The sequence below is a fragment of the Chiloscyllium plagiosum genome, unplaced genomic scaffold (genome assembly GCF_037043375.1).
Source record: "Chiloscyllium plagiosum isolate Xiang-an unplaced genomic scaffold, Cpla_swu_hap1 HiC_scaffold_32, whole genome shotgun sequence".
Taxonomy (NCBI): domain Eukaryota; kingdom Metazoa; phylum Chordata; class Chondrichthyes; order Orectolobiformes; family Hemiscylliidae; genus Chiloscyllium; species Chiloscyllium plagiosum.
The window spans coordinates 26,913,584-26,928,826 of NW_028270170.1; the positions used below are offsets into that span (position 1 = coordinate 26,913,584).

Consider the following 15,243-nt stretch of genomic DNA (forward strand, 5'->3'; position numbering starts at 1 on the left):
GGTATTTCTTAGTGCTATCTATAATGCATAAAAATGGGGAAGATAAGCAAAACACAAAAATAACTGTTTAAAGAGGGTCTTAAGAACAAGTTTTAAAATTGGAAGGAAAATGGCACCATGGAAATTACAACAATAAAAGTTGTTTCAGGTAGCATGGGATGATTGAATGGAATTGTTGGTTGTCTGTGGTGAAGCATGTGGGCAATGAAAGTAAAATTGAGAGACTAGAGAAAGTGCACATAGATGCATGACTATAGGAATACATGATAGAGAAGTAAACCAGTAGAGGATTTGAAAGTGAGCATGAGCACATTAAATCTAATTCTCCGGAATATGGCAACAATGGAGTTTGTCAGGGGCAGGGCTGAAAGAGATGAAAGCTTCATGCAGCTGAAAATGTAAAGCAAAGCTTTTTTTGGATGATTGGTTTATGAACAATATATGGGGAAATCTAACAGCGAGAAAACAGGAAAATTCCAAATGCATGCTGGTAAAAGCATTCATCGGGGTTTCAGTTGTTGCAGACATGAAAGAACAATGCAAGAGGAAGTTCTGCTCGGGTCAAACAGTACACAAGGTTTTCTCTTCCTGAAGCTGTGAAAAATATAACCCAGAGCATGAACGAAGCTTATCTACAAGACTCAGAAAACCAAATTAATAACTGTGAGCCATAAAAATGTCAGAAGCAAAACAAGCTCTTCAAATCATGCAGCAAGAACAATGAAGATGCTACCAACTGAATGTAGAAACTTTCTAATATGTTAAAAAAAAATCAAGAAGCAAAGAATGACTGGAGATATGTATTGTCCTGAATTACTACTTCTTGCAAAACTTATAAAAGACATTAGTATCACAACCTCCCTAAATGGTCATGCACAGAACACATGGCATTTGCATAAATGAAATGGACTGAGATTATAGACAAAAATCCAAAGCACGGAATCCCGCTACAGCCTACAAGCTCAGTCCCCCAACCCTGTACAGCCCATATCTACCTTCATCACAAATTCCACATTCAGAACGCCTGGGCAGACCCATTGTTTCTGCCTGTTCCTGCACTCTGAATTTCTCCCTTCCCATCTTGACAAGATTTTTCTTCTTCTTCCTCGGACCAGTCTCATCCCACTTACATCTACGATTACTTTGAGACTTTATAGCAGCTCCAGTTCAAAGGCCCCAAGAACCTTCCTCTTCACCATGGCCATGCAATCCCTTTAGATGTCTATCCCCCGTCAGGATAGTCTTTGGGGTCTCTGCTCCTTCCTGGACAAAAGGCCTGAACCATACATATCTACCATCACCCTCCTCTGCCTGGCTTTGCTCGTGCTCAATTTGAACAATTTCTCCTTTGCCTCTTCCTGCTTTCTTCAGATCAAATGTGGGGCCCTGGATACCTGCATGGGCCCCTATAATGTCTATCTCTTTGTGGGGTATGTGGAAAACTCCTCGTTCCAATTCTACTCAGGTCTATCCCCTCAATCTTTCTCTGCTACGTTGATGAAATAGGGAGAAACTATCAATTTTGCTTCTAATTTCCATCCTCCTCTCATCTTCATCCCATCCATCTCTCGCTCGTCCTTTCCCTTCCTTGGATATTTGTTTTAAATTTCTGCAACAGGCTGGACACCAATATCCATTAGAGGACCATTCCCTCCACATAACCCTGGTCCACTCCTCCTCCATTCCCCGTGGCACCTTTCCATGCAACCACATAAAGTGTAACACCTGCCTATTTACTTGCTCGTTCCTTAATATCCAAGGGTCCAGACAAACCTGCCAGGTTAAGCAGCAAATTACCTGCACTACAGTCAGTTTAGTCTATTGTATTCACACTGCTCACAACATGTTCACCTCTACACTGGGGAGCCGAAATGCAGACTGGGCAACCACTTTGCAGAACACCTACATTCTGTCTGTAAGAAAGCTTGCCCTGTCTGTAAGAAAGCTTGCCACCTTTCCTCTGGCCAATGTTTCTTTCTCTGGCCTGTTGCAGTGCTACACAAAGTTCAGCACAAGTTGGAAGACCAGCATCTCATTTTCCACTTGAGAATCCTGCAAACTTCAGGACTCAAATTCAGCCTCTAACATTTTAGGACCTAAATACTTTCTTCTATGCATTTTACACCCCCCCCCCACATTTAAACCCTGTCAACATACAGGCTATTTTCAGTACAGCTAGCCCATTTTCACTAATTATGATCCCCATTCATAGGTTTCATCCTTCTCTGGCTCACCATTATCAATCCCTTTGTTTGTCTGTATTTCTCTCCCTCTGGGCTCAATCTCCACCTATCACTTACTTCTTTACTTCCACCAACTCGCTCCCTATCTTCAGCATAAATACCTCTTTTACTTAACTACCATCAATTCTGAAGAAGGGTCACTGGAACCAAAACTCTGCTTTCTCTCCACAGATGCTGCCAGCAATCAACACGGAGTGTTGAGTGGAGTGGTAAGTAGAGTACCCCCAGGGATCAACCATAGCCCTGGCACTACTCCAAATCCCATTTTATATCAACAACTTGGGCAGTCAGTGAAAACTGTTCATAACTACGAATGAAATCAAATTATGAAAGACAGTCGATTGTGAAGATGCTGTTCAGGAAATATAAAATTGGTTAGATAAAATAAGCATTTGCTGCCCATCTCAAATTGTTCTTGAAATTATTGGCTTGCCTGTGGGAGTTAAAGGGAAGTTAACAGCCAACCATATTGCCATGGATCCAGAATCATAAGTACTCCAGATCAACTAAGGATAGCAGAATTCCTTCCTTCAAGTACACTAAAGGACATTAATGAACCAGAATTGTTTCACATTCACTGTCACCGACACCATATTCAATTCCAGATATAAAGAACTGAATTTAAATTTCACCAGCTTCAGTGGTGAAAACATTAGTCTGGGTGTCGGGCTTGCTCTTCCAGTGACATTACCATTAAGTCACCATTTCTCCTCTTGATGCAATGGATAGCATCCCTGCTGTTGGAAAGCAGCTCTGGATGCAAATCCCAGTTGACGGTAAAGGGTAGTGCATGCAAAATGTGGCCAAACAGGGAGTTTTTAAACCTGTAACTGCTTCCAGTGGATACCAATTCCAGGCTGTATGAACAGAAGATTTCTTGCCAGTAATGTGATGAAGGAAATTGAGCCTCTACCATCAGGTTGGCTCCAGACTACAGAGTGCATGTAAAAATCTAAATAGCCACCACTATTTAGATACTTTGGAGGCAGTCAGCTCAGTTGATTGGACAGTCAACGTGGATCCGGTTTGTGCCACAGCATGGGGTTGATTCAGGATCTGCTTCCTTTTACTCCTTATGGTGGAAGCCATGACAGTGGGGCTGACCTACACTCAGGCAGAGAACGCTAGAAAAATAAATCATCCTCTGGCATTAAGCTTAAGTATTTAAGCAGTATTGGAAAGTTATTATTAGTGCCTCTGCATTTACTTCTTTACTTCCCTCCAAGCAAAGAAAGTTACCTCAAAAGTACAATGAGACCTTGACCACATGGGCCGAGGAATGGCAGATGGAGTTTAATCTAGATAAATGTGAGGTGCTACATTTTGGTGGGACAGGTCAGGGCAGGATTTATACACTTAATGGTAGGGTCATGGGGAGTGTTCTCGAACAAACAGTCTTTGGAGTGCAGGTTCATAGCTCTTTGAAAGTGGAGTTGCAGGTAGACAGGGTTGTGAAAGGATTTTGGTACGCTTGCCTTTATTGGTCAGTGCATTGAGTACAAGAGTTGAGAGATGAGGTTGCTGCTGTACTAGTTGGTGAGGACACTTTTGGAATACTGCATTCAATTCTGATGTCCCTGCTACAAGAAAGATGTTATGAAATTTTTGAAAGGGTGCAGAAACAATTTACAAGGATGTTGCCAGGGTTGGAAGGTTTGAGCTACAGGAAGAGGGTGAATAAACTGGGGCATAGAGGCATAGATTTAAGGTTAGTGGGGAAAGATTTAAACGGGATCTAAGGTGTAACCTTTTCACGCAGAGGGTGGTGCTTGTATGGAATGAACTGTCAGTCAAAGTAGTGGAGGCTGGTACAATTAAAACATTTAAAAGGCGTCTGGATGGGTATATGAATACGAAGGGTTCAGAGGGATATGGGCCGGGTGCTGGCAAATGGGAGTAGATTAATTTAAGATATCTGGTCGGCTTGGACAAGTTGGACTGAACAGTCTGTTTCCATACTGTACATCTCTATGACTCTATGTCCTTAGATGCATCTCATCCAGTCCTGACCATGAGGACAAGTATAACATAATGTACATTGACCTAACATTCAGCTAAAGACAAGAAAACAAAACCAAAAATTTCTGCTAGATTATATGGAGAAACATAGAATATAGAAGCAGGTGTAGGCCCTTTGGCTCTTTGAGCCTGTTCCACTATTCAATATGATCATATATGAACATTACCAGTTCCCACTTTCTTCATTTTTCCTTCAATCCCTTCAGTCCTAAGAACTTGATCCACATCGTTCCTGAAGGTCTTCAATGTATTAATCTCAACAGTTTCCTGTGACAGACTCACCATTCTCTGGGTGAAAAAATTTACAGAAACATAAGGCATGGATTAATTGGACCAAAGGGTCTGTTTCCATGCTGTACACCTCTACAACTCAGAGTAGGCTATTCTGTCTTTTTAGCCTGCTCCACCATTCATTATGATTACGACTGATCATCCAACTCAATAGCCTTTTACAACTTTCCCCACATATTTTTTGATCCCATTTTTGCCTTATGTACAATATCCAATTTCTTCTTGAAGTCATACCATGTTTTGCCCTCAACTGTTTTATGTGGTAGCAAATTCCACAGGCTTGCCACTCTAAATGAACAAATTTCTCATCTCAATCTTAAAAGTGGTTTATCCAGTATCCTTAGAATGTGACTGACCCATTGTTCTGGACTCCCATCATTGGAAGCAAAATTGCACACAATACTCCACATGCAATATTACCAATGCCTTGTACAGTTGCAGCACGATATCCCTTCTCCTGCATTCAAAGCCTTTATGAAAGCCAACATACCACCTGCTGCACTTGTATGCATACTTTGAGCAATTGATGTAAGAGGACACCCAGGTTTTGTTGCACCTCACCCTTTCCCAAAACAGGTAGATCTCCTATAATGCACATTTAACAACTGCAATTTACCTGTAATGTAATTTATGAATTGCTGACACTTTTATAAAATGAACTGTTCACTGTTACACAATTCTCATCCCTGGCATTAGGTGTCATGGTGCGCAGAGGACTGGGTTCTGCATCTGCATCACGTGGTCAGTCAGCTTGTGCGGTCTCTTGTGAAGAGCTGCGTGAAAGATACGGTGAAAGGTTCGTGCGAGTGGACCTGGAAAAGCATTGTGAATATGTTTCGACAGCCAGAGGACAAGAAATCACAACCCTGTTTTTTCCTTAGGTCCCATTATTTCTATTGCACCATTTCCTATAACATGGCATCACACAGAAACACAACTACTATTTAATTGAACTACCTGTACTACATCTGCTATTTATTTGCCCACTTAGCTTATCCAAATCACACGAGTAGTTTTGCATTCTTCTCGCAGTATACCCTCCCACCCGGCTTTGTTTTATCTGCAAACCTGGAGGAATGACACAATTCCCTCATTTAAACCATTAATCTAGATTAGATTACTTTACAGTGTGGAAACAGGCCCTTCGGCCCAACAAGTCCACACCGACCCGCCGAAGCGTAACCCACCCATACCCCTACATTTACCCCTTACCTAACACTACGGGAAATTTAGCATGGCCAATTCACCTGACCTGCACATCTTTGGACTGTGGGAGGAAACCCACGCAGACACGGGCAGAACGTGCAAACTCCACACAGTCAGTCGCCTGACTGTGTACATTAGTGTACATTGGGAATAGGACTAAGCACGGATTCCTGTGCTACCCCACTAGTAACTGTCTACCTCTAGAAAAAGACCAGTTTATTCCTACTTTGTTTCCTGTCTGCAAACCAGTTCTCAATCCATTTCAGTGCACTCTCTCTAATCCCACGCACTTTAACTTTGTGAGCTTATCTTTTATGTGGGATCCTTTCGAAAGCCTTCTGAAACTCCAAGCTTTGAAAAAAATCAAAGCTATTGACTGGAAATCAGACAACAGTGCAAATATTCAGGATCTTCAGGAGCAAATTATTTCCAGTGCAAGTAGTCAAAAGAAAAATAACACGAGAAGCTAGTGCAGATTGTCAAACGAGGATTAAAAAGCACTATTTGCTAGCCCCAGTCACAAACTTAGGTACATCAAAAGGCCAAATTAAATCATCTTTATAAGTTCCTGCTAATTATGCCCATTTGCAGATATTCAAGAAATCTCTCCTAATCAAACTTTTAAAGGCATAAAGACACTCATGGGCAGTTATAAAAACTTTTGATATTTTTAATTACCAACCAACTGCTGCACACCAATGAAACTAGCAAGTAGCATTATATTGCATTTTTATAGTCATTTTCAGCTACTTTTAATTGGTATCTTCACAACTGGTGAACCAGATACGAAGTAAAATCATCTTGTGGTAAAACCCATTTTCAGCTCTCTCGTTCAAACTGCAACATATCCCACCCCGAAAAATTTTAATAATTTGTTTAATGTTACATTCAAAACGTTTCTTGACTGAGTTGCCAATAGTGATTTAAAATTGGTTTGAACATCAATTTAAACAAACAAAAATACTTCTGAAACCCATCACAACTTGTTTGTCAATTGCACTCAAATGGAAATTCATGGCCAATGTGATTGAAAACTTCAATCAAAATGGCAGACTACAAGTTAGAAGGTATGGTCAAACTATATACATCACTAATCAGAGTACATATTTAGTTTTGTGTTGGGATCTAAACATCAAAGCACAAGGTAACCCAAAATTGGAGTAAGGTGTGGAGACACCTCTGTCAACACCAGACTAGTTTACTCCAACGCTCTCCGACCTCATCTTCAGCCTTTCCTCACTTCAAAATCTTTTGTTCATCCACAAGTCTGTCATCAACATTGTCCAGTTCAACACGTCCTTTTCACTGACACTGGTCTCAGGTCTTAAGTTGGAGTTTCTTATTCATGTCTAAATTTCTCCATGTACTTGTCTTCTTATCTCTGTAACTATACAAAGTACCTTGCTTCCCTGACTCTGGCCTTTTAAGTACCAACACTACCTTCACCAACATGCATATAGCTCATGCTCTAAAACAGTGCCCCTGAGTCTACCTGGCTCTTCAGCTGCTTCCCACCTTTAAGCATACAACTCAGACCCGTTTTTTTGACCATGTTTTGAGATAACCTTTATATTAAGTCCTTCTTTATCCAGACATACATTTCTATCTAGGTAGGCCTCTGTTAAGAGCATGGAATGATTTTCTATTAAAGGCACTATATAAGTGCAAGTGGAAATAGTATTGAGTGGAAGAAGCTGAAATGATTTAGGATTTCCAAGATAGTAAAGACACCAACTTTGAAGTATTGCTTTAAATGAAATTGTAGGGTAGGTCAGGTTCAAACCAATGAAAGGCAAGATTAGGACTTTTTGCAAAATGTGTGACAAGAAGGTATTTTAAAATGAAAACAAAGACTGAATCCCTCACATCATTTCAGAGAAAGAATCTACATTGCTATATGGGAAGGAGTGTTTTTCTTGTTGGATGTGCTAAGGTCTAGAAAACAATTTGATTCATCTACCTTATGGGATAAATAAGGTTTGGGATCTCTCTCAATGGCATCAAAACTGCAAAAATATAAAGCGGAATTGTGCTGAAAGCAACTGACAAGAGACTGCTGTAGCGAAATGGTTTCAATATTATCAACATAATAAAAGTTTGATTTAGGCATGATGACTTGTTACTTAAATTTTATTCAGAGAATTAACATTATCATGTACTACAAATAACCGTTTAACATGTAACTTTGTTTCAATCACTCATATTTAGCAAACACGCAAACAAATCAGCTTAAGATTAATTGTAGGAATTTACTGAGGAAGCCACAGGTTTTGTTTATTCATTGTAGTGGACAATCAAACAATTCACTGGAGGAACCGCCGACATAAATATCCTCATTTTTAATAACCGGTAGTTCAGTGCAAAAGGTCAGGATCAGCAACAATCTTCATTCAGAAATGCCAAGTGCTTGATCCATCTTGACTTCCTCCAAGACCCCTCAGCATCGCAGATGCTAGTCTTCTACAAATTCGATACACTCCACATAGTAAAAGGAAATGACTTAAGACACTGGATACTGCAAAGGCCATCAACTCCGATCGCATTCCAGCAAAACTGCTGAAGATGTGCACTCCAAAAGTTGCCACAACCCCTAACCAAGTTGTTCCAGCACAGCTACAACACTGGCATCCACTTGACAATGTGGAAAATTGCCCAGGTATGTGCTAAACACAAAAAAAGGACAAATCCAAACTGGTTAATTATTGCCCAATCAGTCTACTATTGCCCAATCAGTCAGCAGTGACGGTACTAGTCAGCAGCAGGGCTAAGAAACAACACTTGCTTAGCAATAACCTGCTCATTCACTTAGTTTGGGATCCATCAGGGCCTGACCTTATTACAGCCTTGGTTCAAACATGGACAAAAGAGCTGAATTCCAAAGGTGAAGTGTTAGTAACAGCCCTTGATATCAAAGCTGCATTTGACAGTGGGTGACATCGAGGAACCCAATCAAAACTAGTATCGATGACAATCAGTGGCAGCAGTGCGCACGATCCCCTGCAGAAACTCACCATTGGTTGCAGTTATTCCTAGCAAAAAGAAACGTGCCTGTAGTAGTTGGAGGTCAGTCATTACAGCTCAAGGACATCATTGAAGGACTTCCTCCAGGTAAATATTTTTAATCAACCTGTTCACACGTATTATGACACACCTTTGGAACAAGTGGGACTTGAACCCAGGTCTCTGGCCCAGAGTTAGGGACACTAGCTCTGCACCACAAGAGGCCTAAAGTTCCTTAGCATAGTGTCCTAGATCCAACCATCTTCTATTTCTTCATTAATAACCTTTCTTCCATAATGAGATCATACACAGGGAAGTTTGCTCACGATTACACAACGTTCAGCATGACATGCGACTCCTCAGACACTGAAGAAGTCCTTGTCTAAATGCAGCAAGACCTGGATGACGTCCAGGCATGGGATGATAAGTGGGAAGTAGCATTCATGTCAAACAAGTGCCAAGCAATGAACATCTCAACAGGAGAGTCTAACCATCTATGAATTCCCCACTATCAACATCCTGGGATTACCACTGACTAAAAAAATGAACCAACCATATAAATAATATGGCTGCTAGAGCAGGACAGAAGCTAGGAATCTTGCTGCAAATAACTTACTTTCATCTCCTCAAAGACTGTTTATCATCTACAAACCACAAGTCAGGAGTGTGCTGGAATACTCTTGCCTGGATAAGTATAGCTCCAACAACACTCAAGATCCTTGACACCATCTAAGATGAAGAAGCCGACCTGACTGGCACCATGTCCATAAATATTCACTCCCTCTACCACAGACGCACGATCCCCTGCAGAAATTCATCAACTCTCCTTAGGCAGCTCCTTCCAAACCCAAGAGCAGCAGATACCTGGGAACACCATTATCTGCAACTTCCTCTCCAAGTCAGTCCTCACCATGTCTTGGAACAATTTTGGGGTTCGTTCAGTGGCACTGGGTCAAAATCCTGGAACCGCATCATGGGCGTACTTACACCAAATGGACTGCAGTGGTTCAAGAACTAACCTTTTTGATTGCACGCAGGAATGGGTGATAAATGCTGGCACAGTCATCGAGCCTCACATTTCCTGAATCACTTTTTTCTTAGGAAGTACACCATCAATAACTGTGGCAGCCTGATAATTCTGGTGACATTTTAGAACCATTTTAACCCCAAAGAAGTCTTCTATTACTATCTATTAGATAAATTACAGACTGGAAACTTACGAAGCAGCAGGAGCTGCACAGTCCATGCCAGAAACATGTGAATACGACACCATTAACCACTTGCTATACTGAGGAAGTACTACAAACATAAACTTTGCTCCATCAACTCTCAGGCAAATACAAAAATGACATTCTGAGATAGTTGGTTAGCTCACCAAGCTATTGGGTTATCATGCAGAGGTTTCATTACCATACTGGGTAACATCATCAATGCGACTTCTATGAGGCACTGTTGTTCTGTGCAGCATGGTTTTTAGGTGGTCCAGTCTGCTGAGGTGAGTGTCACTTCTAGGTATTCTCTGCAATGATTTGTACACTAGGTTTGTGTGTTTGTTAATAGCCTTTTTGGTTGAAAACCAGGCTTTCAAGAACTCTCTTATTTGTCTTTGGTTGGCCTGTCCTAGGATAGTTGAATTGATTGCACTCTTGGTCTGTGTACACAGAGATGAGGGAGCGTAGATCATGTAATTTAGTAGCAAATTGGTGTTTGTGACGTCGGATGGCTAGTTTTTGGACAGCTGTTTGTCCGATGCAGTGTTTGTTGCAGTTGTTGCAAGGGATTTTGCATACCACATTGGCCCTGTATGCTGTGGATATGGGGTCCTTAATCCTGGTAATTAGCTGGCGTAGTGTGGCTGTTGGTGATATGGCACCATAATACATACTGGTCATAGCACCCTGGTAGTTAATTCTGATATGTTTTTCACGTAGAGTAGGGTGGCAGCGTGTTGGTAGGTACAGTGTTCATTTGACATTGTCTGTTGGAAAAGTATCAGGGATGAAGTTGATGGGGTATCCACTGTTAGCAAAGACTTTGTGTAAGTGTTCCTCGTCTTTGCGCAGTTCTGTTGTGTTTCAGTGTGTGATAGCTCTGTTTGTGGATGTTGGAGTGGTTGCTATTGTAATTGAGGATCTGGTCCATGTGAGTGGGGTCCCTGTATACTATGATTGTAAATCCTCCGTTGGTCATCCATTCTACCATGATGTCTAGCAGCCCATACCCAGAGCATGCAGGACTAATCTGGTACACAAAGTCCCTTTCAACAACTGCAACAAGTACTATATTGGACAAATAGGTAGAAAACTAGTTATCCAACTTCACAAACACCAACTGGCTACTGAACAACATGATTCACTCTTCTTCATCTCCGCGCACACAGACCGAGAGGGCCATCAATTCAACTATGACAAAGTTACTGTCCTAGGACAGGCCAACCAGAGACATGTAAGAGAGTTCAACCATAAAGACTATCAACAAACACATAGATAGGCCCTGTGTACAAACCGCTGCAGAGAAAACCTGGAAGTGACATTCACCTCAACAGACAGGAGCACGACATCAAGCTGGACAGAACAACAGTGCTTCACAGAAGTCACACTGATGGTGTTACTTGATATGGTAACAAAACGTCAGCATAATAACCCAACAGCTTGACGAGCTAACCAACCACTTCATCCACAACCCAAGCCACAGATCTTCGCAAGAACCTTAAATGACATTCTATCAAAGTACAAGGGGTTATGCCTAATGTCCTGGCCAATATTATCCCTCTCATAACATCATAGAAAACAGATAAATTATTCATAAACCTGCTATTATTCGTGAGAGCTTGCTGTGCTCACACATGGCTATGTTGCTTCGTGATTTCACTTCAAAAAAATACTTCATTGACTAAACATTTTGGAACATCCTGAAGTTGTGAAAGATGCAACTCTTCATTTTTACTTTATGACTGAAGAACCAAACAGGCTGGGTCAGAGGAAAGCAAAGGCTCAAAATAATCAAAAAGTAAAATATTGTTGTTAGCAATCAGAAACATGAAAAAAATTAAGAACGTGTAGTTAAGATACTGATGTGGATATTTAATTAATTAAACTAACCAAAGCACTGATTTCTTCTCAACCATTGTAATGTCTTATTGGGCGTGTGTTCCCCCATACAGACAGCAATAGCTAAAAGCCCGTTGCATTCAGTTATGTTGGTTGCATACAACAACTTCTAACTGTGCGGCAATACTGATCGCTTACCACTGGTCAGCCAACCGAACTGCAAATATGTTCAGTGCTGTGGTGTCTTGTCTTGCATGGCCTAGCCCAGCCCCCATTGCACAGGAGCAGCAGCTGCTGCTTTTGCACAAACCGCTTCGACCCGCCAGCAGAGCCGGGGCGGGGCGAAGATTCCGCGCCAACCAATCAAATGGAGAGAGGTCGCTGTGCGGCCTTGGTTGACAGAGGCCGGTGCCAATAGGAAGAGCGAGGGGGCGGAACCACGAGCAACTCGGACCTTGCCAGGGCCCGGCGCCAAGCAGCGGCTTCTCGTATTTTCCACGGGCCGGCAGGAAAACAGCGAGGCTCCGTCCCGTCCCAATCCCTCTCTCGCCTTCCCTTAAAAATAGCACGCCCGGACCGTTGAGGGAGGTCTGGAGCCTTCCCTCCTCGCGAGATTCCGGCGGAAAAACAAATCGCCGGGAAGGAGGAGGAGGATGGAGAAAGGTGGTGGCGAGAGGATTACAATAAATCCTGCCGCCCGGGGAATGGAGGGTGAGAATGAAATGCAGCCGCGGCCTATAGGGACGCTCACCTTCCTCCGCGGCATCGTCCTCCTCCCCTTTAGCAAAAACACTTCTCGCTCACCCGGGGAACGGCTCCGTTTCTTCACACACACAAAAAAACAATCCCGAGCCGCTCGCGCCGTTGGCCGTTGTTGTTTTCCACCACTTCCGGTCCGAGCGGAAGGTAATGGCATTGGCGTTCCGGGTGCTTCGCGCTTTCCGTTCCGCCTGGCGGGACGTTGTGGGGCGGGGTGTGCACCAGGTCGGCCTCAGGTTATAGAAACACACGCCAGCGCCATGGCACCACCCCTGGAACAACAACAATGTTCACGTTTCAGGTCGATGGCCTTTCGGCAGAACGGGAGGGGAGGACAGTGTTTTGTTTACAAGTGAGTGCTGAGGCAGGTATTCCTCAAACTTTTCCTCGAGCTTCCTTGGAATGGCTCAGAGAACCGAGGAGCAATGAAATAGAATAATCCTCCCGAAGAGAAGTCATAACAGACTCAAAGCATTAACTCTGTTTGTCTCTGCCAAACCTGCTGAGTCTCTCCAACAATTTCTGTTTTTATTTCCGATCTACAGTTTATTTTATTATTTCTCTCCGACGTGGACATTCATATTTATCCCACTTTATGTATACACCAATAAGATCGTACAGAAACCAAAACTGCAACTGCTGGACAAAAAACTGATTGGATCTTCCAGCCTCTATGGAGAAAGAAGTAATCACAACATTTTAGGTTGATAAACTTTCAGAATTCTGGCATTCAACGTAATATATACAGATGCAGAAGACTAACTGAAAATTTGTTATCCTCACAACTATAAATTTAAACAAACCTTTGACTCAGTTTTTGCAGGAATTAAAAATGAATCAGACCGAGGACTTGATGGACAATCTCAGCTTTAAGCTAAAAATCACACAACACCAGGTTATAGGATTTGGAAGTACAAGCTTTCAGAGCAGTGCTGCTTCGTCAGGTAGATGGTGGGGCAGGATCGTAGGACACAGAATCCTGCCCCACTAGCTACAGTACTTGATGAAGGAACAGCACTCCGAAAGCTTGTACTTTCAACTAAACCTGTTGGGTTACAACCTGGTGTTGTATGATTTTAACTTTGTCCAATATCAGCACCTCCACATCATCTCAGCATTATAACAGGGAATCTGTGTTGGTAAAAACAATGACTGCAGATACTAGAAAATCTGTGTTGTTTAGCTTCCTTGAAATCATCTTGAATTCAAACAACCCAAATAAGATTTACTGAGAATCTCATATGCCTTTTGGAGTCTTGGAAAACTAGCAGTGTTTACCCAACAATGCTTTTAACAAATGTGGCCATCAGACTTTTGTTGCCAGATATGTTTCAGAATTCCATCAGCTGATCAAAATTCTGATTTACAGTCACAGTCTGATTTACTTTTATCTTAAGAGTGAAAATTTCAGTATCTTTGTAAAGGATTACACAAGACATCCGTTTTATTCCATTTGTATAGCAGCATAGAAGACGGCAAACAAATACTGTATATTTAAACCCAGTGTTAATAGGTAGGGTCACATTTTTGACTCTAGAAGCAATTGGATCAATGATGAACTCGGGCTGGTTTACTGTCTCTTTTTATCCCTGAATAAGCTATGAGAGAGCCACCAAGTCCATCCCTACTTCTACTCACTGCTCGAATCTGAACCAGCAAGTTCACAATTTTGTCTGCTACTTGTGTCTGAGATAAACTACCTATCACCTATACGTTCTATTCCAAGATCATCATTTCCATTCACGTAACATTCTCAATCTCCAACTTAGTTCATCTACTGCTGAAGCTCTCATCATGACTCGCTGGTAGATTTGACTATTTCAAAAGTCTCTGAGCCAGTCTCACACCTTCGACACTTCCCAACTTGAACTCATGCAAATCTCTGTTGCTCATATCCGAACTTGCATCAAGACCGTATACCTATGAGTCCTGTTGACCTACATTTACTTGCAGCCCAGCAACCACATCAAATTTAAAATTCTGATCTTTGTTTTAGTCCCTCCATGACCCTGTCCCCCTGTCTCCATATCCTTCTCAACTTCTATTCCAAGATATCTACGCACATCTATTCTGCATACCCCAGATTTAATTACACTGCCACTAGTGGTCATGCTTTCAGTTTCCTAGGCCCTCTACCTCTGTCTTCCTTACAAATGTTTTGAAAAATGATATCTGTCTTTGGGTCACACGTCCTAATAGGTGACTTAGTGTCAAATTTTGTTTGTTTGCATTCCTATGAAGTATCTTGGGATGTTTTACTAGGTTAATATATAAATTGGTTTTCTTGTAGGGTGGTAGCAACAAAAATATAGAATTATTTAATAGATGATAAATTAAGAGAGATAGAAGGGCTTTTCTCCTGTTTATCTTCTAACCTTGGAGAAAAGGCTGAAATAACTATCTTGGGAAGGTCAAATATTTTCATAGTATCTTTACCTTTGGAAGATTGTTATCCCCTTGATTTGGGCCTTTTTATTTGTGGTATACAGTTTATTGCACAGTAATACTTTTCATTCTTAGTTCCTAAAAAAGTGTAAAAATTCAAAATCTAATTTCAGATTGACATAATAATTGGATTTTGAATGCCACCTACTGGTCTTTTAAGATATAATACTTTTTAACATAGATACGATGTAAATGAAAAGAAGCTGGCACATGGGAAAATTGAAATACAC

The 15,243-nt window shown here is 41.6% G+C and overlaps 2 protein-coding genes across 7 annotated transcripts in view; one reads left to right on the forward strand and one right to left on the reverse strand.

The window, feature by feature from the left end:
• kat7b (K(lysine) acetyltransferase 7b) overlaps positions 1-12,700 on the reverse strand; it is an 83,433-nt gene extending 70,733 nt beyond the window's left edge. For 2 of the 4 annotated variants that reach the window (XM_043675148.2, XM_043675147.2), the window contains exon 1: positions 12,561-12,700. In XM_043675148.2, coding sequence (XP_043531083.2) covers positions 12,561-12,575 — 15 coding nt within the window. In that variant the 5' untranslated portion in view covers positions 12,576-12,700. The remainder of the gene's footprint in view (positions 1-12,560) is intronic. The other 2 variants (XM_043675149.2, XM_043675151.2) reach the window with 2 other exon arrangements.
• Positions 10,239-15,243, forward strand: part of LOC122539946 (glycoprotein-N-acetylgalactosamine 3-beta-galactosyltransferase 1-like) — a 56,360-nt gene continuing 51,355 nt past the window's right edge. For 2 of the 3 annotated variants that reach the window (XM_087977875.1, XM_043675154.2), the window contains exon 1: positions 12,734-12,920. In XM_087977875.1, the coding sequence (XP_087834001.1) occupies positions 12,855-12,920 (66 nt within the window). In that variant the 5' untranslated portion in view covers positions 12,734-12,854. Of the gene's footprint in view, positions 10,255-12,733; positions 12,921-15,243 lie in introns of those variants that run through there. The other variant, XM_087977874.1, reaches the window with a different exon arrangement.